This window comes from Dysidea avara, chromosome 7, assembly GCF_963678975.1.
Source record: "Dysidea avara chromosome 7, odDysAvar1.4, whole genome shotgun sequence".
NCBI classification, from domain to species: Eukaryota; Metazoa; Porifera; class Demospongiae; order Dictyoceratida; family Dysideidae; genus Dysidea; species Dysidea avara.
The window spans coordinates 8,976,249-9,000,888 of record NC_089278.1 but is presented as its reverse complement, the minus strand read 5'-3'; the positions used below and the strand labels follow the sequence as shown (position 1 = coordinate 9,000,888).

The following is a 24,640-nucleotide window of genomic DNA, read 5'->3' as shown; positions in this document are numbered from 1 at the left end:
TAAAATTGAGAGACAACATTCACCATCTTGATTTAATATTAATGTCTGTGTATAGATAGTATATATATTTGGCTCTCTGTTTGCTTTGGAACCCATATAATTTCATGTGAAACTTAGCGATGTATGCCATCATCAGGCAGCCTGTGTTTCCATCTCCTGTTTGTACATTTAACCCATGCACAGGCTATGCCATTGGTCTTTTAGCTTTATAAGTAGCAACATGGTTGTTGTTTTTTTGTCTTGCCAGGGCTAGTTATTATTACTTGAGACTAGACACCTGCTTGGCTGCTTCCTTGTAGTAATGTACATGTATTGACGTTATCTATTGAAGCTTCATTTGGTTTCACTACATTAAGATGCTGCTTTATTCGTTACCATGGGACAAAGATATTATACCGTAAAGTATACATATAATATTATTGTGGGAGGTGCCATTCATGCATTATGGTGCAAACTATAGAGCTATAATGAAGTGTAGCTAACACAACATTAGCTTCAGTAACACCTGCAAAGAAGCTTAAAAAAATTGTATTTGCATTCATTCCAGCCCTATAGTGCAAAGCAGATAATTGACTGATCCTAGTGCATGGCCCCATGTACAAAATGGATATTGAAGTATTTCTGGAATCTGAGTCCTCCAGACACTGTAGCTATAGTCTTGTTAATGATGCTTAGTACCATAGAATTTCAGTGTGTTGGTATCATTATAGCAGAATATTTGACACTCATGATGAGACAACAGCACAAAGGTAAGTTCAATCACCAATTTTCTTACATGTAGTATTAAGGATGTATTTGATTGTTCTATTAGAGTATTTGGCTTTAAGTGAAGCTGAAATATTGTTTGAAGAGAGGCCTGATATTAATCAGATCACTTAAATTTTTTTGTCCCAACCCAAAAGTGACTGCAACAAGCCACCATATTTCCACCATTCTCTCATTGATTAACCTTTCCCCCTGCTCTGCCCTGTCCATCTTTCAGCATTGTACAAAGCAGGGTACTATACACAAGCAGTGTACAGTGTTCATCTTATCCAAAGATCAGGGGTACAAAACTGTGTGTAGACAGTTTGTAAAAATTACATTCAATCATGTTAAGTGTTGCATGCGAGGACTGCTCTATTAGAGTATATTTAGAAACTTATGATGGCACTGGTATCCAAGTAAAAACCTTACAAGCCTGGTAACCTATAAAATATTGTATTAGAGAAAATGCATGTGCAATGCTAAAAGTAGAATGTATACAATTGTCCACATGCAAATATGTAGACTAATGTATTCTATAACAAAGTCAGAGATTTGTAGCTGTAAAGTCATAACTTCATATATCCATGTTTGTTACTGGTGGATGATGGTGGATTCTAAGCTGATAGTATCCAGGAGGATTAGACCCTCAAAAGAAGAGAGAGAGAGAAACACAACAACAACATATAAACAAATAATTTAGTTACAAGTCTTGAGTATGCAATTGTTAAATTGTTCTAAAGTTTCTGCTTAAATGGTGTAATGGCTGTTCCATTGTTTGATAGTGCGAGAGAAGATAGTCTATTGGTAGGCAGGTTGTTCGGTTATTGGGGTGACTTATCTGTACTGATGGAAATGCCTATATAGTTGGATATGTCATGGAAGAGTAATACAGGGTATGGTATTGTCATAGTGTAGCACTTTATACAAATAAAATTAGACTTCTACTTTATAAACTCTTCCAGTTAAATGGTATAACACTACTCATTGGCTGATGTGACCCATCTTGCGGACCTTCTTCTAAAGTGCATATCAAATATCGTCTGTGGGGGTCCCAAACACAATTTGCAACAAAATCTCATCTCCAAGTTTGAATCATCACCTCCATTGTCACAGCTAAAAAAGGTAACTATGCCATAGTGTGTTAAATTAATAGATACTATTAATTACCTTCCCTTTAAGACAACTCATTTAGGTTCATGCAGTTCACCTATTATTATCCTATGAATCAGGTACATAACCCTTTACAGTAGCCGAGTAGCAACACAATTGTCTGCCCAACTGGTAGCTGCCACAGTACATCATTCTGACAAAAAAAAAGCCAAACCAAAATGTTATCAGCCACAGAGAGGCCTAGAAGATCAATACAAATATTGGTGCATGGATTACATAATGGACAATAACAGTAAAATGAACACAACTTACACAAGGTACATTAACTTAAAATGACTACAATCTTAATTGTAATGATTAATGATTATTGCTTTAGTGTTCATGTGTTAGTGATTGATAACATGTTATCATACAGTACAGTAGTAGGGATCAGGTAGATCTGCAGCCACCCACGAAAAAAAAAACAAATGAAAAAAACAGCACAAAGACTTCATATAGCACTCAGTGTCTTCAGTATAACCCGAATGCTTCTAAATAAGTTGCAACGAAGTTTGATTTAGTAGAATTTTCTACTGACTAACTTACTAACTGACTAACTAACTACCATATATCAGATAATTTTTAAAGGATTTTTATTTCAGAGAGGCTCTTCTCTTCAACAATAAATTCCCAAGATCTACTGTTCTTTGAGAGAAAAAAAATCCCACAATTAAAGTAATCTTTACATGATAAAACATTTTGGTGTGGACACATAATCGCTCATGCTTTAGTGACTGTAATGGTTAAACAGTATAAATACTGTGTCAATAGCCAGTCAGGTGATCCAGAACTGCCATTGTTGGGAATTCATGCTGTCTGCTGCACAAGCTGATTAGCACTCAAGACTATCCCAGTCTTCTCTCCAATGCATATGGGGATTACTATATGCACACACATTTGTGCAATTTGTGACACGATTTTCGTTTATTTGAAATCCACCCTGACTTCGAAATATGCACTCTTCGAAAATTAAAACCGTCAAAATTCACACTTTGCTTCTTCTACAAAATTTTCTTTGTACTAACCCGCTGTACGGTACAAACTGATGCACAGTACAAACCGATGCCTTCAGACAAGCATAACTAAACTAGACAGATGTTTAACATCATGGGGTGAGCCTGAGGTAGTTTAATTTGTGTGTGTGTGTGTGATATTACTGATTTTATATGGGTATAGCCAGTTGTATAATAGTGATGTGTTTTGGTATTTTGTAGGTGGTGATCTGAATTGTGTGAAGAAGGATAATTTGATATGTGGTAGTGGAAAAATGTGCTAAGTGGAACTGAAAGCAAGAATAGAAAGTTGGGAGGTCATTTAAATGGATTTTGGAAAGCATATAGTGTGGAAATTGTGCGAAGAAGGATAATTTGATATGTAGACCTAGTAGTTAAATGGCAGTGGAAAATGTGTGTTACTGAGTGGAAAGTGAAAGCAAGAATTCAAAGTTGGGAGGTCATTTACATGGATTTTGGAAAGCATGTAGTGTGTATAGATGCTTGATACTAACATTGTGTTTTAATGCTGATTCTTTAGTGTAAACAGATTTATAGAAGTAAATTAATATACAGTGTATTCATATTATACATGTTATATATTATAATCTATATAGTGAGTACATAACATAGGTAACATTTATTAGCTGACAGATAATTGGTACAGGTAGTTAAGTAAATGATATTGCTCTCATAGAAATGGAACTGAGGGTGACTGTGTCATAGTATGTGAGATCATAGGAGGTGATGGTGTGTTCTTATGTGATAAAGATGGTGTTGTATCATGTGTTAACAAGGGTGATGATGGTGTTCGACTGTGTAACATTATAGGGGGAGGTGGTGTACTGTTACTTGATACTATAGATGGAGTTGATGGAGATGGTGCTATGCTATGTGACATTATAGGAGATGATGTTGTAGTAGATGACATAGGGGGAGATGGCATTGTATCATGTAGCATTATACGTGTTGTACAGTATGATGTTGTAGGGTGAGATGATATTGATGGTTGATTGTTAGTGGTAGGTGTTGACTGTAATGTAACGGTTTGTGATGTACATGAGCTTTCCTGCTGTAAAATGTGTAAACGTTGATCTTCAGAAAGTTGTTCTTGTAAAGGTGTACTGGTAGAAATGTTGTGTAAATGTAGATATCTGTCTGTACTTGCTTGAAGGATGGCATCTCTTTGTTTGACAGTGATTGCAGTCCGTTTAGTTCTGTCTTTTTCTCTTCTCTTAGCTAATCTAGATTCTCTTTGCTGTGGTGATTCTCTTATTCTTCTATATCTGTCACGCTCATTTCTTCTTCTAAGCTGGTCTTCTCTGTTCATGATTACTTATGAAACGACACCGATCATTCGTTGTGTTACCGACGACGTACGTACCTTATATGGATGATCAGTAACGACGTACATACCTTATATGGACAATCAGTAAACGACACCAATTGTAATCAACGACGTACGTACCTTATATGGATGTGTTATCAACGACGTACGTACCTTATATGGATGATCAGTAAACGACACCAATTATTATCTTGTGTTATCAACGACGTACATACCTTATATGGATGATTAGTAAATGACATCGATTATTCTGTTATCAACGACGTACGTGTAAGTTTTCCAATTTTTGTTGTAGTTTTTTTGTGCATGAACCATGCTACGAAAGTCCTGCTAGCGTGGGGCTCGCTCAGGCTCACCCCAATAACAATTATGCTCTGTTAGACAGACATTTAATGCAATGCATCATGGACCAACTTGTGTCCCATTTTTAGCTGACAGTGCGAGTGATTTGTGGTAGCATGAAAATCATTCACTATTTTCATACAGTAGAATAATATAGCCTCATACATCTGGCACCATTTTTTCTTTTGATGCAAAATCTTGCTAATGATGAATTATGTTACAAACAAAAGTCAACAAACAAGTGTAAGGAAATATTAGGGATCATTGCAATAAAACATGCTTAAAAAAGGAGGATCATCACCTGAAGTGCAAATTTAATCTCTACTTTAGACATGTTGGATTAACTAGTATGATTGAGATAAGACAGGCTGCCTTGGACTAAGAGCATTTGATACATGGGAAACCTCTTGGAGTTTGGCATTTACTTTCCACTAGGGCTGTTTCTTGCACTTGGAGACAATAAGTGCTAAGGCTGTTTCAACAATTATTCTGTTTGTCAGAGTATCTGGCTTCCCTGTACCACTGATCTCTCTCATGAACTCATAGCATTTAGATTTACCCTCAAATGTTCCTTTGGCAAAACCTGAAGTTTACACAAAAATATATAAAGCCTAATAGTAGGGAGAGCCTGGAGTGGCTGTTAGACCTTCCCTTGGCCTAACTACGGGTCTGCTATCCCACTTAACCTCACTGGGGTAAAAATATGGAATATGAAAGTAAAAATATGGAATATGAAAGTTTCTGTAAAACAGACAACTCCAGACCCTATATTGATCTGAATCAATACCAGCAGAGAATTTCGTCTTCTCATCTATAGCCCATCACCCATAGGATGGTGTAAAAATTTTTAATGTCATCAAAGCAGGGGAAGCAAAATGGGGAGGAGGGGCACACACATGCACACACTTTGAAGAGTGGATGGGGCAGTGCCCCCTCACTTTTTCTAATGCATAGTTGCTAAAGTAAAGCAACTATTGTACTCATTAGCCAACTTACTTTGCCTTGATTTACTTAGTAACTAGGATTTGTACTAAAGGTTTTGCAAGAATGGAATACTGCATGAGAAATCAGTGCTAGGAGTGTAAGGGATTAATAGAACAGTCACCTAACTACTGTAGAGCATTCAGTGGAATCATTATAAGTTGGTTAATTGCTTCAGTCTGTCTCCATTAATAACTATACATGATCAAAAGGAGTCTATCTGAAATGCCTTCATTTACCCATCTAATTATACAGTATCTTAGTAATCATAATCAAGTATGTGTACCACTGAAAATACTCTCATGCTACTCAGTGATGTATTTTACAGAAGACTTGCTCTCCTTATCTCTCTTCAGAAGGAGTAATGTCATATAGTTCTGTGATGTCAGGGTGGTGGCAAGGAATGCTGATAATTCTGGGAATAATAATAAAAAATCTAAATCAAAAAGTTTTCTTGTATCCGTAGTGCTTGAATGGTATAATTAACCATTTCTGCTGTGGAAGCTTCCTCAGGGTAGGGCATCTCCCATTCATAGTTTGAGTCAAATCTACCCAGCTATCATTGGGTGGGGTATACACACCTTCAACATTCATTTTATGTATTTCAGTTCTTCATATAGCCATGCAGTCTTTGGTGATTCCTGTAGTAAAGGGAAAAAGTTCAAAAGGAAATCAAGGCCAACCATAGGCTAACTTTGGAACTTGCAATTACAAAAAGAAGTAATATCTGCACAAAAACAGCCAAGCTGTGAAAAAAGGTGCGGCCTTAAAAAGCCTGGGTGAAAAAAGTTGTGAAATCAAAGGTGGCGGCCAATAAATGGCTGCAATAATGTTAATGCTAATAAAATTTAACATTCACAGCTTGGCTGTTTTCGTGTGGATAGTATTACAACCTCTAAACTTCTCTCCACAAGTTAGTACTAAGGTGGCACTGGAGTAATCAAATGAAGCCGTACAAGGCTAATGGGACATCATGTTTGTGGCCATGCACAAAAAAACAGAAAAACTATAAAACAAAGTGAAGCGCTTCAAAATACTGAAAGAACATAATGAAATTCACTAGATATAATGAAATTCGTGATTTGACAGCTTCTTTACTTACAGAGGTATGCCATGAGGTGCAAGTTAAACCAACTTTGCAGCCCATTTCTGGAGGGTTTTTGCTCTTCTGCCAGTAGATTTGCTCATGAAAACCCATTAGCTACAGTTGACTTGATACAGGCAGAGACTGGGGCATTACATGACTAATTATTGTGCCATTATTTGTATGCATATCAATTAGCTAATTATAATAAAAAAAGATTGTTGATACAAGTAACAATATTCACGTACTAACTTCATCACCTTGTCAAAACTCTGGTAACTTCACAGGCAAACAACACCAGTTGCATTACTGCTTTATGGAGTGTGCGCTACACTATCTCACAATTCGCGAAATAACTCCATATTTATGTAGTGTAGACCCCCAAAATTCGGCGAGGCACTGGGGAAGCATTTCTTTATAGGGCTATGGATCGATTTTTCGTGATTCGCTCTTGACGGGTGTGTTATCCCATGTTGAAAGATGCAGGTTTGCATTTTAACCAGTTTCCACCTTGTTATTGTTAAAAAGGAATCCATACAGTTGTACTACAAGGTGACAAACGATAAGAGCCAAAGCAGCTTAGTATTAGGTTGTTTCTAGGTTGAGTTATTTTTAAAATCGGCTCGTAAGTTCAGAGTTTAATAGGCATGAAATTAAAGCGGGTGATTTCACGAAACTTGGCATGGCAAAACCCTTTATACCTAGACTAGTTCACAAGTGGAGTTCTCCACCACCCTAAATAGCTAATTAAGTGCGTGGGCTAATTTTAATTGCAACAAATAGGCATTGTACAGCTTCACGTAATTACTTCAGTGCCATCCTAAGTACAACCTCCTAGCTCAAGTTGATCAAGTCGGGAGCGTGCCAGATACCACCATATTAGAGGTCAGACCCTCCCTGTCAAGAGGTTACATAAATACAAGATTTAGTATTATTTCAAAAGGATCAGGAAGGATAGAAGGAATTATTACTATAAGTCACACAGGAAACAAAAGACACTACTTCTCTGAGCTAACCCCTGGGCACACCTATCTCAAAAAGCAAGTTAGCAGCTGCTGGAGAGTAATGATGGTGTGCCAACATTTCTGTTACATCACAACCACCAGCTTGTACAATTATGACTTCACAGCTGCAGTCTAGTAACAAGTTGTGATGCTGGATCATGTGAGCACATATTTACTCAGTGCTACTATGGACCAGAGGAGGTTGGACACACTTTAAGCGCTACTTAAATATATTGCTCTTAATAGCATTCTTTTGTTTGGTATTTCACGTGACCCTCAATAGTTGCAATACTAAGCTGAAAAACGATGGGGTTCACTGGGGTTCATTAGATATTTAGATCGTCCTTCATGTAAGCTTCAAGACAATGTAGTTTGTTTTCTAAAAGCACTCTAGATTTGGGGTGAAATTAATAAATTACGATTTGATGCATACAACTTTACCAGACTTGTCACGTACGTTTTCTATAATGAAACAATGACCCTTCACTGCGATTGCTGTATTACCCTCCTCAATAAAACAGATTATGCGTAATTTATTTTATTGGCGCTTTAAACTCTGGCTTTTTTACCAGCTTAATCAGTGGGGTTGACTGGGGTTTATCACACCGTTAGATTTAGAAATACATAAGCTTTCAAATGCACTATAGTTTTAATAAAATTGTCTTGAAATGAAGATTTTCCATAAAATGTACAGCTCACGTGAACGCGTCCAACCTCCTCTGACTATGGACTTTATCCAGAATGACGTCACAAGCACATTATTTGGGGGACTACTGTAAAGACACCTATGGAGAAGTTGTTTTGATCAATCATATTTCAGCCAGGCAAGGAGAGATGCTGAGCTCTAAGCTACAAGTATAGTTATAAGACAATACAATAAACAATTTGTATGAACAATTTTCAATTCATTTGCAATGGTTTTTGTTACTTTATATTCATCCCTGTTGGCTAATAGTTGGTATCTTGCTGTACATTAGTCCCCCAAATAACATCTTGTGCTTGTGAGGTCATTGTGGATAAGGTCCATTAACTGAATTTAATAGGAAATTGTGACATATCACCACTAGTTCATAATATTATGAACTCTGATATCACACACAAACCTCTAAACAAAATTCATGGACCAAATATGTTTTGTTGTTTTGAGTTAGTTGACACTTCAAGCCAGAGAAGACAAGTTTGCAGTTTCAAATTTCCTAACACTACACATGTTGTTCTTGCCCACAAGCTATATACAGATAACCCTATCCCACAAAGTGTTATGATAATACTACAGTTCTACAAGGATGGAGCAACATGAAAGTGATGTCCACATTAAATCAAGGCCAGCATGCATGAGGCTTCTATATTACGTAATCAAGACAGCAGATCCACTTTCTTGGAATCAAACCTCTTTTGGAAATCATTGACTTCTATCATTAAACATTCAGTGTAGTATAACCAGTCCCTAGTGTACTGTGTGTACACTGTACACTCAAATAAGTATTATCAGTTATTTGTATTATACAGTGTGAAGTTTCACAACATTGGGTTAACATTTCCATGGTATAGTGAATATGGTAGGTGTATGATATTTGTATTAAGGCTATGTGGGTCATAGATATTATCTTTGTGTAAGCATTCCCAAGTCCCATAAATGGTTAAGAATGCTGGGGATTGTCAACGAAGTGTTGTTTAAAATGAACAAGTTACATGGATAGTAGGAATGTACCACCTTAACCATTATTACTACAGTAACACTTAACATTTAATTATACTGTACAACTATGTACTCTAATTCCAAATAATATTTATAACCAACACTTTGGAATGATTGGTCTAACATATCAACTAGAAGACTGCTTTTTTCTTTGGTCATTGGGTAGGGAGAGGGTCTGGTCTGGTCCAAATCCCACACTTGTCCCAATTATCACTCAGATAATTGGGTAGTGTTAACCAAATCAACATGATGCGTTTTTGAATAGTAGTTGCTTACATCTATGAATTACAACCGCACATTTACAATGTTTAAAGCTGCTTTGGCATCTACCAATGTTGTACTATGGTAGTTTTATTGCAGTGGAGTTTAAGCGTATGGGACCATAATTGTGATGTAACAACCTTACGTCTCAAGACAATTGTGGGATTCAAACTGGACCAGACCAGACCTTTTTCTCGATCCCTACCCAATGACAGAGATAAAAAGTAATCTGGCCACGCAAGACTACATATCAGCAGTGTTTGGCTATTTTGAATGGCTGGCTGTTTATATATGATCAACTAAAATTCTAAAATAGCTTGCAACCTGAGCCATTTATGCATTTAATAGGTTCATTGAAATCTGTAGTTTTTTTTTTGTAGCTACCACAAATCGGGTAGCTACCACTAATCGGGTATACACTTAACACAAAATGTTACCATTGTAATCCGTTAATAGTTTTGAGGAGTAGTACGGTATTAAAGTAAAAGCCAATGTGCGAGCCATGCTGGATTGCTGCATTTTATAATAACAAAACACCATTAAATATAGTCCGCTAAAGCTATCACTGGAATAACGTACCTGCAGGTTATCTCCAGGGAGCTCTGGATACAAGCTGTCATACACGAGGTAATTTATTGGCTTAGAAGTTATACCGCCATCTTAGCAACGACCAGCTGGTAGAAGTGATTGTGGGTTTGTAGGTACAAATGGATGATCGGCCTAAGCGGTTGGCCGACTACTTTCTAGTGGTTGGACTTGGCGACACAGCAATTCCCAGCAACGAGAGTGGCTCTACAGATTACATTGACCTACCCTATTCGACACGGAACCCGATAACGGAGTTGGCTATCACACATAAAGGCGACGATGTTCCAGACCATTTTGAACAGATTACGGAGACAATTGGTGGACAAAATGCTAATCTAAATGCAGGAAATATTTTCTCCGTCCCAATATTTTTATGTTACAGTAGACAACCGCGTATGGTTGGCAAGCAGCCTGCCCCACTGCAACCAATATGCGCCATAAGGTGAGACCATTCGAACACAGAGTAACGCAAAATAACTGGTAGTTAATAGTGATGCTTGAAATTCAATACTTATAATGCAGCATATATAACTTCATGGTTGACTGGCTTTACACAAAATTGCAATGCACACTGTAGTTGTTGTAACATTTACTTGTTCTGTGCAGTGTCTACTATCCAGACAGAAATCAGCCAATCACAGAGGGCCATGAAGTACTGGAGAAGACGCTCGGTGGAGCTCCTGCAGATCTCAATTTGTTTGGTCGCATATCAACTTACTTGACATTCAAAAGGGGACTATTGTATGGCCACACCCCTGCCATCACAGATATAGTAATCATTGGGAAGGTATTGTATTTAACTATTATTGTAATTTCGGATAATGTGACATACAGGACCAAAGCCCTCCACCTGGATTCAAGAAGTTGAACATGAACCTCAACAAAGGGATGGTGAGGAGATGTGTAGTGTATAAGTGCCATGCCATGTGATTGCCACATGTTTAGGGGCCAAGTTTGTACATCTGTTACAAGATTGCCATAGTCAAGCCACCTTCAGTGTCTTACCGAGCCAGTGAGTGACTAACTCTCATACATTGAGGACAATTGTACTGTATTTTGTTCCTGCAGATATTTTGAGCAGATATCCTCAAACGGACTACGAGGATTTTCCAATGCCAGAATCGTCTCCACTGTTCTGTCTACCATTAGGAGTGTGTGTGGAACACTGGGAGTCTAACGCTCAGTTTCCTCTCCCTACCTTTTCCACTTTTATCCTTACTAATGCACAAGGATGTAAGGTACGTGTGCATCTTAACTCTTCACACACATGGCAGCACTGTTTGCACCACACAAGTGCCGGCCATCTGGTTGTATGTCACCATGTAAAACAGTATCCGGTTGATAACGAGATACATAATCTATTTTTGCCACGAGTTCTTTTATATTTTATTTTTAAAATGTTATGATCTCTTGCAGATGTATGGATCAGCTGTCACATTCTATGAGCCAATTAATCGTTCTCACAGAAGTGTTCCAAGAATGTGGGAAGATCTTGGAACTGATGACAAGGTAGTAGCCTCACCCACTTAAGCCACTCCCACTCTGTACACTATTTTTACAGGTGCAGCTGCACATGTCCAAGTGTATCTGTATGCTGTCAAGATGGCCATTCTTTTCTGCATTTAAAGTTTTCTTGTCAAGTTTATATCGTATTTCGCTGTCGCCTGGTACTGCACTTCCCATTGAGAGGTATGGCATATAGTTTGACCACTGAACTAACTATTCCGATGTATAGATACATATCTAATCTCATGAGTGACGTCCCATTTCCATTTGTTAATCGTCCTAGAGTAATGATGGAAGTTAGTTAGCCTTGAGTATGCCTGTAAAAAATTCTAATTCTTTTTGTTGTTACAAACAGATTGGCACAGAACAAATAGTGTTCACACTTCCAGTGCAAACTCCATTACCTGTCAGGTCAGCATATGTTTATTAGAACACTGTTGTTACTATGGTTACCACAGCATTTCAAACCACTGGTCATTGGTCAACTCACTGGACCCTGATAACTGTGTGACGTTATTCTCACTACTACTGATGGAACAAAAAGTTATTCTTCACTCCTCTCGACCTTCATTATTAACATGTGTAGGAGAAGCCCTAACAAGTGTATGTGTTACTAGGCAATACAATCTACACCATACTGAAAAGGTTTCTCTTTTCTTTTCAGGTTTTATTCCCATTTCAATGGCATTGTCCATACATCCCAATGTGTCCCATGTCTCTTAGTGTGTATACTCAGGCTCCCTTACCTTTTATTATTGGTTAGTGTTAGCTGTGTTACCATGGGGAATTACTGGCTGACATTTACTAGGAATTGATAGTCGATACTTTGACCACTATGAAACACCAGATGATGTATGTGTTGTTGATCTGGACTGTAATACAATCAGTATGTAAGTGATGCTTCTTTAGTTTAGCTATATTCTGTTGTTTATCAGTACATTATTATCACCAATGTGAATGGGCACACAGTTAACACCATTGATATATGTATAAAGTGACCATTCAGCTTGTCAATATTATGGGGATTCTGTATTCAAGCTGTTAAATTGCTTATCTCATCGCAGGCCTGCTGAAATCAAGACATTTATTAATGAACGTCCTTTACCATCAGTAAGTTATATAATTCATCATTATTCACAGGTCCATTTTGTCTTCCTTGATTTTAGAAACCTGTGAAGATACTTCGTAAAGGATTAAAGGCAATAGCTTCTAAATTACAATGTGAGTGTATCATATAATATGATACTGTGTATTACACTTCAATATGTGGTTGCTAGGCATGATGGTAGATAGTGATCTTGCAGTTGAGTTGGCACCACTTGATTATGCTGAAATTGAGAGCAGAAATTCTCTGGTATAAACAAATGTAATGAAACAGTTATCATTTGTGGTGTTTGGTTAGGATCAAATTGATATCAACATTCGTGAAGTGTTCCTGCGTTTTAATGGCTCAATATTCAGCCATTATCCCAGTTGTTTAACCCCAATGGTGGCCAATGCTTCAGATGAAGCTCGTGATGCAAAGAACTTGTTTGATCAAGCCAGTGAGTAGAATGATCTCATAGTTTTGTTTTATTTTTCTCCTTCATTTGTAGAGTTTCTCAAGCTGTGTCCCTCATCAGACCATCCCTTCTACAATGCTGTATTCAACACTCAGTTGTTTATCACTTTTGTGGAGCAGCGTTCCTTCTCTTATTCCACTGACACAACACTTGCATTCTTTGATGAGTGTACTGAGAAGGTGACCATGTGATGGTTTATTGTGCTAAAATGATGATGATGTTAATTGTAGCTGTCTCGAGATCTTCAAGCCAAACTCATCAAGCCATTGGCTGAATCTCAGAGGTGTGTGTTCTTATTGGTTGATCAGTGTTGACCAGCCCCTCCCACTTTTTGCTGGCAGGCATCCTGATGTGACAGTGGTAGCTGCACCTCCTCATGGTCTAGGTTTGGAAGAGGATAAAAAATACACGTAAAGTTTTAGCTTGTATAGAGGTTCATGTGTGTTTGAGGTTGCTACGTAGTATATTACACACTCACACGCATCACACACACATGCGCGTGTGTGCACTGTGTTTAGATGCTGTTACTGAAGTCATTCCAGCCTAATTGTGGCTCCATGCACTAATCAAGTTTTGTGAGTCAATGCAGACAAACTCTTAAGACTAGTGCCCTACAGAAGAGCTGCATACACAGCATGCATCATGTGCAGAAACAATTTCAAATCAAACATGTTTCTATATTGACCATTAGCACAAATAATCTACATTATATGAGAAATAATAAAGTTTGTGAATGGGATAGATATTCACTGCAAGTGCCTTAGAATGTAATTGTGAAAGTGGACTTTACAGTAACTACATACATGATCAATTTCAAAAGGGCTAAAGGACCTGAAGTTAAAGCATAGTGGGTTCTAAAAATGTATGCCTGGATTTTGATGAAAATGACAAGCAACAGTCATCCACGTTACAGAACATTACCTGTGACTTGAGATTGTATACATGTAGATGCTGTATTGAAGTGTTACAAAGTGAATTTCACAATCTATATCCACTATGTAGTAGAAATTTCTCTTTGTGGGATGCAAATGATCTTGAGAGAAAATGAAGCCATGAATATTTACATACATTACTGGTGTTGTGTAAAATATTCATGTGAAATACAAGACACTCTTTTGTGTCTGCAGCTATGATGGATTCCCCACACTGGACCACAACCTGTTCTTCATCCCAAAGGATCGTTCAGCATCTCCTGATAATGATGCCCCCACAAATACCGAGTCTTCATCGCTTGTGATGGTGAGATCTTCGGTTGAAAAAACTAAAGGGATTAAAGCAGCAGAGGACGTGCATGGCAACCCTGACCTGTGGGCAAGGTAAGTTAGCACAATGATGTCATTCCCTGAACACTATGGCCACTGCTGTTGTTAATTCAGGAGATTGTTGGCTGAAATTTACTGTCTCTGGTTCATTCATGTTCCCGGCTACCTCAATTCTGATTGGAATAAAATACAGCATCTCAAGAATGCCTTTACTGTCTGTTGTTGTGTACTGTTTGTGAATTTCACTCACATTTTTCTCTGCTAGGTTCTAGAAGAGATGCACAAGTTGAAAGCTATCCCAAGTGATGAGGTGTGTTACCGAGTGTTGATGGAGCAGTGTGTACGGCTATGGAAGCCTTTCATGGCAGTAAAGGTTAACTACACATGTATATTACATAGTTAACACTTCCTCCCTTTAAAGGTGTTTGCAGAAATGCAGAAAGCTGGTATAAACCCAAATGCTGTTACATATGGGATCTACAATAGAGTGAGCTGGCCTATCCATTTAGTGTCTGTGTAAACTCTAACTTTTTTCAGGCACTGATTGACTGTAACTGCCCACCTAGTGTAAAAACCCGTTGGCGTTCAGCTGTCATCGTAGTTTGTACCTGTCTGTACCTGCACAAGAAGGTTGCTGCTCCTCTTGATTCACAAGATGGGGTACAGTTAGTTAGACGGAATAGTTATGATGAAGCTATTGGTGAATGGTGTGCTCAGGGTGTTGAGCCTTTGTCCAAGAATAAAGGAAAGTCTTTGTTAAACAACCTGAAGGCTCGTTCATCAACATTGCCAAAACTCTCACGTTTTGGTAGAACTTCTGTTAAGAAGACAAAAGCTCAAGAACAACAGCAGCATCTTTCAGAAGATGAACAGGACCAAGATGGTGATGACAAGGCTACTGAAGGTTCCATTGGGTATGCAGTGAAGGGAGGCAGCAGCAGTCAACAACGTAAAATGTCTATCAACAATAAGTTGAAATCAGCCGAAGACTCACCAGACAGTCTTGAGCGACGCCATCACACCTCATCGTTCAGCAAGACTGCTAGTCTTCGGAGAATGAAGAAGAATGCACCTCCAAGAATGTCCCTTTATGCAAGAAGAACTGATGAAATCAACCCCAGTAGAGGGAGCAACAGGTTGTCAACATATAATCCTTCGATTCAAATTGGTACTAACAGTCATGTTGCTAAAACAGTTGTACATGTATTGTCCTTGTAGCCAGCAATGATCTCTATGTTAACATCAGTAGCTGCACTGAGTGTACTAATTGTCATCGACTGGTCTACGATGAAGACATCATGTCAAACTGGAATGCATCGGACGCTGACTACAACACACAGTATGTAACACCACTTCGTTCAATAGCGTTTATTACCTTTTGTACTGTTGCTAGTTGTCCTTATTGTGGTCAGGCATTTGTAGCCCAGTTAGTGGTTCATCTCCAGCAGGTTTGTGTGTATTGTGTGCTGTTTAAGTTGTGTACTCTTGTGTGTACATACACAGCAACTCTCGACACCTCCACAACCACTCCGCTCATCCACCTTTAGTCGTATCATGGAAGAGCCAGAGCAACAGCCGACACCTCCAGTAAGACGCAAAAGAGATAAGCCAATTAAACTGCCTAAAAAGAAATCTGAAGCCCAAAATTCATCATCAGATGGAGACACTGGGAATACATCATCTGATAGTAGCCCTGTAGTGAATGGAGTACCTAAACAGGAAGTGACATCATCTAGTGATAGCAGTCCTTTAGTAAACAAAACTGTCAAACAGGAAGTGGCATCATCTGGTGATGATAGTCAGTTAGTAGTAAAAATAGGGAAAACATCTGGTGATGAACAGGAAGTGACATCTGGTGATAGTCCTTTAGTAAACAAAACTAAACTGAAAGTGACATCGTCTAGTGATAGTAATCTCTTAGCAAACAAAACCACCACACAAGAGGTGACATCTAGTGACAGTGCTATGGCCAGCACTACTAAACAGGAAATGACGTCTAGTGACAGTCCTGTAGTCAGTGCTACCAAACAGGAAGTGACTTCTAGTGACGGTCCTATAGTCAACAGTACCAAACAGGAAGTAGCTTCATCTGATGATAGCAAACAAGAAGTTAGTGATAACCTCCACACAAACACTGAACAGGACGTCACCAAGCAGACAACATCAATGGAAAATCCTACAATGATGGAACCTGAGAAAATCTCAATAGGGGAAGCATCATCATTTGTGGAAGAAGTATTGAAACAGTTTGAAACAAGTAAAGTGACCACATCAGACTATTACTCATCCACTGACTTACGATACAATGAAGAGGCTGACGCTCCTACAGCAGCGACCACCTCAACAGTGACCCCAGTAGCCTCTGAAGGTACCAGTGCTATGATAGCAAAGATGAAGGCTAGAGGTCACGCAAGGGCACAGAGTGCTCCACTCATTCTAGAGGAAGAGGAAGCTGTTGTGTCAGATAACAAGAACAAAGAGCAGGCAACTACTACTGTTGACATAGTGAATGTAACTCCTAGTCATTCTAAGGCTGTGACTAACAAGGAGAGTAAACCTGCCCCACCTATTGTGGTGCACTACCTTGGACCATTGGTCCTTCGTAAAGAGGTGGAGTCATTATTAATACGAGAAGGAGTGTCGTATCTTGAGCGACAAGACTTTCCAACTCAAAGTCCAACAGTGTACTGGAACTTGGTGAGTATTCAGAAGCACAATGTTTTGATATTGTCTACTTATCTTATCAGGTTTGGTACTTCACAAGACTTGGACTGTCATCTTACCTGCCACGTCTAGCCCTTGTTCCTTTCTCTGACTTTGTCAACACAAACAATAAGGTGAGCACTGCATTAAGTAGTGTAGGATCAATTGACATTGCTCATGGAAGTTGGGACAATCTTGAGCTTCCCATGTTAGGTTTGCCATAGTACCTTAAAAACTGCTCTATATTCTTAGTCTCTATAATGTATGGGCCTGTGGAATATGAGATTATTAACCTCCTACAATTGTAGTCAAGTCATAGCATAAAGCAAAATTTTATTTTTGTTCTCAGAGTCTTACCATCAACCTGTTATGGGACTGTGTGACCAGCCCACGTGATGTGCCCCTGTACAGACTATGGAAGGATAAAGGTACGGGTTATGTTAGATGTGACATGTTAATTCAGTTGTATTCCCATTCAGCTGCACAAGCACTATACCCCACAGATGTGGCTGGACCAAAAAGAAAGAAATCAGCAGCGTAAGGAATGATGTATAACTTCTAATACAATTTTCCATTATATCTACTCTAGTCAATTGCAAGCATTTGCTGCCCGGTTACAATGTTGGGACCTGCTAGCAGTTGCCGTGGCAATATTAAGAGACCGGAAACTTGATGATTCAAGTAGTGATAGTCCCAGGAGGGGCCTATATCATGACCTAGCACTGTTTTGTAGTTGTCTCCGACATGACCCCATTGACATGGGTATGTGATAGTTTGACCTTACAATGTATTCTTGTCCATTATGTGCAATGAGTACAGTACTGTTAAGTTAAGCTTTCGAAATATTTGCCTGAAGCTATTTTGCCAAAATCTTTTTGTCATTTGATTGCCACATTTATTATGGCAAAAAATTTCACAATAAGGGAAAGACATTTGTGTATCAAGTTTGTATTAAACTGTATTGATGTGTTAGTTGTAACCTGTTGTCATGCCCACAAAATTCCACGTAAATAATTTATCGATATCGTCGTGATGAAAAAAAAGGCAAATTTAAAACCTTTAATTTCATTTACATATGTGACCCACTGAGTGAAAGCCCTAGTATTTTAGATTGTAGAAATAGGAATTGAAAGTTTTGAAGAGTTGTAACTGGCCACTGGTTTCTACCATAGATAGAATATTCTTTGTACAAAAAAATGCTATCTATGTTTCTACGCTAAAAGTAGCTAGGGGAATTGTAGAAGTACATGGATAGCTAGCATTAGTTACGAGTTGGTTTTCACTCAGCCAGCCATATGTGTATCAACAGACATGTAAAGTAGCAATATGTAATGTCATTATTGTCTCGTTGTTACAGAGAGGTTTGATCAAGTGTACCAGGAAATGCTGCCACAACTACCCAAAGATCTCCAGGCATTACGGAGGAAAGAGGATGATCTACCATCAAGAAACAGTAAAATGTGCCGCACATTTTTTAATACTTTATATGTACTGTAATTCTACTAGCTGGATTGCTAGTGTAGTAATAATAATAAATTTCTCTATCCATACAAAGTGTACAGCATTGTTATTTATCATTACAGAAACAATTTTTTTAGTCCAATCCAAGGTTGTCCAAACATTTGGCGAAGGGTGGCACAGCCTCACTAAGACCCTTCCTCTTGCGTGTTTCCAAAACAATTGTAGCTGGCTTGCTAGATGGCTCAAAGGGATCACCAGTTAAGATCTGCCAGTGGTCAATTGCGCACCGAAAATGCTTGACCTCCTGTGTTGGAACCTAGGTTAGCGGTGAAGCCTACAAGACACAATATTTAAGTGTTAATCGGATGGCTGCAGGTTTGAGGCTACCCATGGATATTTTCTCCACCTTTTCAAACACACTTTATATAACTTTAAATAGGCTGTAGGACCAGGTGTCCTACAGACCCAGCACTTTTTATTTGGCTAGAAAGATGAAGGCTAGAGGTCATGCAAGGGCACAGAGTACTCCACTCATTCGAGAGGAATTAAGAGGAACCTATTGTGTCAAGTAACAAGAACAAAGAGCAGGCAACCACTACTGTTGACATAGTGAATGTAACTCCTAGTCATTCTAAGGCTGTGACTAACAAGGAGAGTAAACCGGCACCTTGGATCATTGGTCCTTCGTAAAGAGGTAGAATCATTAATATGAGGAGTGTCTTATCTTGAGCAACACTCAAAAATCCAACAGTGTACTGTAACTTGGTGGGTATTCAGAGTGCAATTTTCTGATGTTGTCTTCATCTCTTATCAGGGTTGATTGACAAAACTCATTGAAGTTGGGACAAGCTTGAGCTTCCCATGCTTTATTAAAACCTACAACTCCCCAGGATGTTCTTTTTGCTGCAGTCTTAGTCTCTAAATTCTATAACGTGTGAGTCTGTGGAACATGGTCTATATCATGACCTAGCACTATTCTGTTGTTGTCTCTGACAAGATGATGTGGTCACAATGTGATTTTGACTACTGTAAAATCAGCATTTATTACAGCAAACTTGTAGTATGTGATGTGCAGTGGAATTAGCTGTAACCTATTATGCTAATATCATGTCAAACTTCATGCAGGTGGTTGTTTTCAGCAGTCCATTTTTTAACAGTTTCAAGTTTGGGCTGTATGGTTTGCCCCTAGCTTTTACTATGTCTTACCCAGACTTGTCCCTTTTATAAGTCACCACACTTTAGAGAAAAACAGTTAGAGGAAAGAGTCAGAGTCCTTGTTTACCAGTTCCCAGTCATGTACAAATGAAATACTGCTGGTCATTACGGTCTTGTTGACATTAGAAGTTAAATCAAAACTGCTGCCATGACTACACAAGGACTTGCAAACAGAAGAAGATAAAAACTTCCATCAAAAATGCGCTGTACACTTTTAAATACTTGTACTAGCTGGATTGCTAGTGTAGCAATAATAATAATAAATTTCTCTATACAAAGTGCATTATTTTGTAAATTTATTCATTACAGAAGGAATTTTTAGTTCAATCCAATTGATCTAAAGTTTGTCCAAATACTTGTCAAGGGGTGGCACAGCCTCACTAAGACCCTTCCTCTTGCGTGTTTCCAAAACAATTGAAGCTGGCTTGCTAGATGGCTCAAATGGATCACCAGGAAAGATCTGCCAGTGGTCAAACACACACTGTGGAAAAGCTTGACCTCCAGTGTTGGAACGCAGGTCAGCCGTGAAACCTACCACGACACAATATTTAACAGTATGGACAACCAAATACTATTCTTACCAAAGGACTCATTTACAGGAAGGTATGCCTTCACAACAAACATTGGAGCTCCAGCAACTTTGCTCTCTTCAAAAACATGGCCACGTCTCCTGTTCAAAACACCATAGATACCACCCACTGCCTGCTCTGGACACTATGTACAAAGAAGTATTGTACCAATACACACTATTGTGATATAATTGCATACCTGAATTTCAACAAGATAAATAGGCTCCAAGATGCGTGGAGCAGCTGTTAACATACAGGCATAAAGGACACGTCTTGTGGTTGGGATGATCTGGCCACCACCGCGATGGATGGCATCAGTATGCAAGGTGACATCATGGATGTTGAACCTGACCCCTCTCACATTCTCTTCACACAGCACACCCTTGATAATGGTAGTAGCATTCAACTAGTATACTCTAATACATGCACACCCCCTTACCTCTTTTGTTGCCCACTGGAATCCAGCTACAACACTGTCCTTAATTTCATTCAAATACTGTACACCTTTTGTGCAGTCCATCAACATGTTGGGGCCTGTTCCTTCTGGACCAAAGCACCAAACCTTCCTTGCTTCTGTGGCATCATATTCATACTTCTCTGAGAGATATCGAGCTCGTTGTTTAGGGTCTTGTCTGGGGCTAACGTCACCCTAATACATGAAAAAGATGTATATACCAACAAGGTATTTTGTATCCATTTTTACCTTGTCAATATCTTCGGGTAATCCATCTGGCATTGGTGTGGCTCTCATGAACAATCGATTGTGTTTGTTTGGAGACTTGGAAAGACACGTGCGATCCGATTCCTCACTGACTGTCTCACGATATGACACCACCGGATCTGATTTCTGTAACAAAAAGGTACAGTTAAAACATAGCCAATATGTCTGACATCCTATATACCTTAAGGGGAATACAAGCATGATCCTCTTCCAAGTCTTTCAGGCAAATTTCTAAATGTAGCTCACCAGCACCTGCTACAATGTGCTCTCCACTCTCCTCAATATGACACTGAAGTGCGAGCACGTCAAAAGATTTGATGAGTACGTGAGATGGTCATTCATACCTGGACCATAGGATCAGACTTTGCCAACCTCTTCAAGCCTTCTACCAGCTTGGGAAGGTCTGAAGGGTTCTTGGCTTCCACAGCAACTCTCACCACTGGACTGACACTGAACTTCATTACCTTTAAAATGTTCACAGTAAAAATAGTAAATTCCAAATAATGCTCACCCTCAAATTATGTGCATGTTCGTAGGTGCTGATGGTACCTGTCTTGACAAGGTACTGGTCCACACCCACTAATCCAACAATGTTACCACATGGCACATCTTCTATTGGTTCAATGTATCGTCCCATCATTAGAATTGTCCTTGACAGTACATACAATATAAACAACCACTATATAAAATGCGAAATATGAACTAACCTTTGAATAGGTTTCACATAAATATCTTCTTTTTTGCCAGGAACATAGTTAGGCCCCATGATGCGAGCCTTCTGGCCAGTCGAGACTATTCCACTGAACACACGACCAAATGCATAGAAACGACCTTTATCAGTTGTAGGTACCATCTTGCTAATGTACATCATCAGAGGAGCCTGTTGGTATAATAATCATTTATTGGTATCAACTACTATAAACAGTCACATACACTGGGATCACAATTCTTGATTCCAACAGCACAAGGGTCATCATGAGGACCTTCATAAAGCATCTCCATACGATACTTTTGTGCAGTTATGGGAGAGGGAAGATGGATGGTTATCATCTGAAGGAGAGCATCTCCAGCAGGGAGCCATCTTCTCATGATTGCTTTCATCAACGGCTTTCCTTCCTTGCCTCTGTCATCAGCGTCAAGCTTAATCTGGAGCCTATCAATCATCTTCGCAGTTTCATCCTTCTTGAAGTTCATCACAGCATCAAACACCTTAGCAACAAGCATATAGTGCCATACTATAAGTACAACAGCTGGTTACCTTGTATATGGGGTCCAATACAAACTGGCTGAAGCCTCTCACGTATCCCTCCCCTCCTTGTTTATTCCATTTTTTCTCCTTGGAATTATAAAATTGATCACCCCATAGCCGCTTCATCAATTTTGGTGTCTCAATCTTGAACTTTTCAGCATAGATTTCAGCAAATTGCTTCAGAGTGAATGCCCAACCATGTAAGCCAGAACCAAAACCAACAGTTCCATTACTGGGTTGAACCTGTGGGAGACAATACAAGAGTACAATCGTACATAACGAAGTAGCAACATGCAACACCATAATAGTGACGAGAGTTCAGGCGCATATAGTAAGTACATTTCATTGCACCACTAATGGCTCAATGGATTGACAGATTCCGCACACGATTCATCATCACTCTCGCCACCTTGTAATCAATTCACTAACCTGAATGTTTCCCATTGGGCCATCTTCATCACCATAGGTGGCCACTATAACGTTGACATTCTCTACAATTCGCTGAAATGTCTGGTACAGATCTTCCTGTTCAAGCTGCAGCTCTAGCAAAGCACGGTCCATCTTGTTCATGAACACAACTGGCTTAATTCTCTCTGCAATCGCCTGCCTCAACACTGTCTCAGTCTGAACGCATACACCTACATGGTAGAATGACATCACAGTGAAGTTGAGACAACACAATTTCTCACCTGACACACAATCAACAACTACAAGTGCTCCATCTGTAACTCTCAATGCAGCCGTCACTTCTGATGAGAAATCAACATGACCAGGAGAATCAATGAGGTTGATGAGAAATCCATTGCCATCTTTCTCTTGCACCACGTAACTCAAATCTTTCACTGCCAACTCGTAATACAATGATATTGCCCTATTGAACAATAAATAGTACAATAGTGAAGATTATGGTGATGTGGTTACGTTGATTTGATGGTGATACAACGTTCCTGTTCATCCTTCCTTGTATCAGTGAAACGAGTATCTCCAGCTTTAGCGCCAGCGATGATACCAGCTTTACTGACCAGAGAATCTGTGAGGGTACTCTTGCCGTGATCCACGTGGGCAATAACGGACATGTTACGAATGTTTGCCCGCTTGTCCATAATGGCACGGACCTGTAGAGACACCGCATGACAATCGAAACACAAACGAGTACACACAACATTACCTGGTCTATCGTGAAGTTCACCTGTCATCACAGAAGTGGTTACATAAAGAAAAAATTTACAATAATGGTAAGTCGCTTGAGATGTAGCTATTTCACTAAATCATACGCTTAAACACAAAAGATACAATCTACAGCTACGCCATAAAAGACTTGGTAAGTAATGTTATAAGGAACTCACCATTTTCAATGGATTATTCCTACTCCACTAGACACGAGAAAACCGCTTACAGATAAAAGGCAGAAGTTATGCAATTTGCGGGTTTTGTACGCGTGCGCAACACGTGCAGGGTTGCCGCCTAAAATTAAAAAAATTTATGTACTGTAGAGGTCAAAATCAACAATTCGTAATATAGAAAGGGAGGACTCTTGGTAGAATAAAATGAGTTGATACTCACGAGGTCAGGACATAACATATACATGCTGTATATATGGTTTATTCCTGTTTTGTGTAGCTATATAGCTAACTATATAATTATACTGAGCTATAGCTATGCTGAAGTGACAAACATGCAATTCTTTAATCTAAAATGAGCGGTCTTGTTTTGAAAGGTATAGGGTTTACTTACTAGCAGGAGCAGGATTTTTAAAGAGGGGGGATTGGGGGTTTCCGAGTTGTTTAACTATACCGTGCACATTCATGAAAGAGAACAATCCATTGAGCTTTGGACCACTAAATATTCAAGGTGACAAGGTCTCTCTCCAGTATACCTATATTATAATATCTTAGTATGCTCACATATATATATATATGCATGGCTGCATGCATAATGACTATATACTACAATCAAAAGCTCAGTCTATTATTAGAGTATCTCAGTTCTCGATCTTCAAAAAAACTTTTTTATGAGAGGGCTTATATACGTCTCCTATGAATATAATTAACCATTAATGTGTTGCATGTGCTCATACACTTTTGTATTTACATGTGTTAATACAGCCTTATATTATATGCTACTTTCAAAGTAATTTTTAAGGTTTCCTGAACTGTTACCCTTGGAAACCCTCTCCGCTATTCCTCTGACTATATTG

At 38.9% G+C, this 24,640-nt stretch overlaps 2 protein-coding genes and 1 long non-coding RNA gene across 3 annotated transcripts; 1 reads left to right on the top strand and 2 right to left on the bottom strand.

Annotated features, from left to right (window-relative positions):
- Positions 1-782: 782 nt before the first annotated feature.
- On the bottom strand, positions 783-10,300 carry LOC136262328 (uncharacterized). The gene is made up of 3 exons (XR_010704177.1): positions 10,187-10,300; positions 1,915-2,050; positions 783-1,860 (listed from the first exon to the last, which is right to left on the bottom strand). It is a non-coding gene; the product is annotated as an uncharacterized lncRNA (long non-coding RNA).
- On the top strand, positions 10,272-18,831 carry LOC136262327 (C-myc promoter-binding protein-like). Its single transcript, XM_066056553.1, has 32 exons — positions 10,272-10,637; positions 10,802-10,982; positions 11,030-11,086; positions 11,141-11,207; positions 11,264-11,433; positions 11,612-11,704; positions 11,757-11,884; positions 11,931-11,997; positions 12,057-12,112; positions 12,160-12,304; positions 12,366-12,459; positions 12,510-12,591; positions 12,766-12,811; positions 12,868-12,922; positions 12,979-13,055; positions 13,104-13,245; positions 13,297-13,442; positions 13,494-13,546; positions 13,605-13,673; positions 14,391-14,579; positions 14,640-14,739; positions 14,791-14,898; positions 14,947-15,012; positions 15,063-15,693; positions 15,744-15,864; positions 15,919-15,973; positions 16,029-17,222; positions 17,273-17,362; positions 17,578-17,656; positions 17,708-17,765; positions 17,818-17,990; positions 18,586-18,831. Exons 1-32 carry the CDS (start codon positions 10,315-10,317, stop codon positions 18,723-18,725), a joined length of 5,055 nt encoding a protein of 1,684 aa, XP_065912625.1. The 5' UTR covers positions 10,272-10,314; the 3' UTR covers positions 18,726-18,831.
- A 1,292-nt stretch (positions 18,832-20,123) lies between these two features.
- On the bottom strand, positions 20,124-23,882 carry LOC136262326 (elongation factor 2b-like). Its single transcript, XM_066056552.1, has 16 exons — positions 23,790-23,882; positions 23,612-23,632; positions 23,365-23,558; positions 23,133-23,314; positions 22,873-23,081; positions 22,453-22,686; positions 22,128-22,403; positions 21,902-22,074; positions 21,706-21,844; positions 21,539-21,658; positions 21,376-21,483; positions 21,177-21,320; positions 20,913-21,122; positions 20,673-20,855; positions 20,486-20,618; positions 20,124-20,435 (listed from the first exon to the last, which is right to left on the bottom strand). The coding sequence occupies exons 1-16, from the start codon at positions 23,790-23,792 to the stop codon at positions 20,242-20,244; spliced, it is 2,523 nt and encodes an 840-aa protein (XP_065912624.1). The 5' UTR covers positions 23,793-23,882; the 3' UTR covers positions 20,124-20,241.
- Between the last annotated feature and the right edge of the window lie 758 nt (positions 23,883-24,640).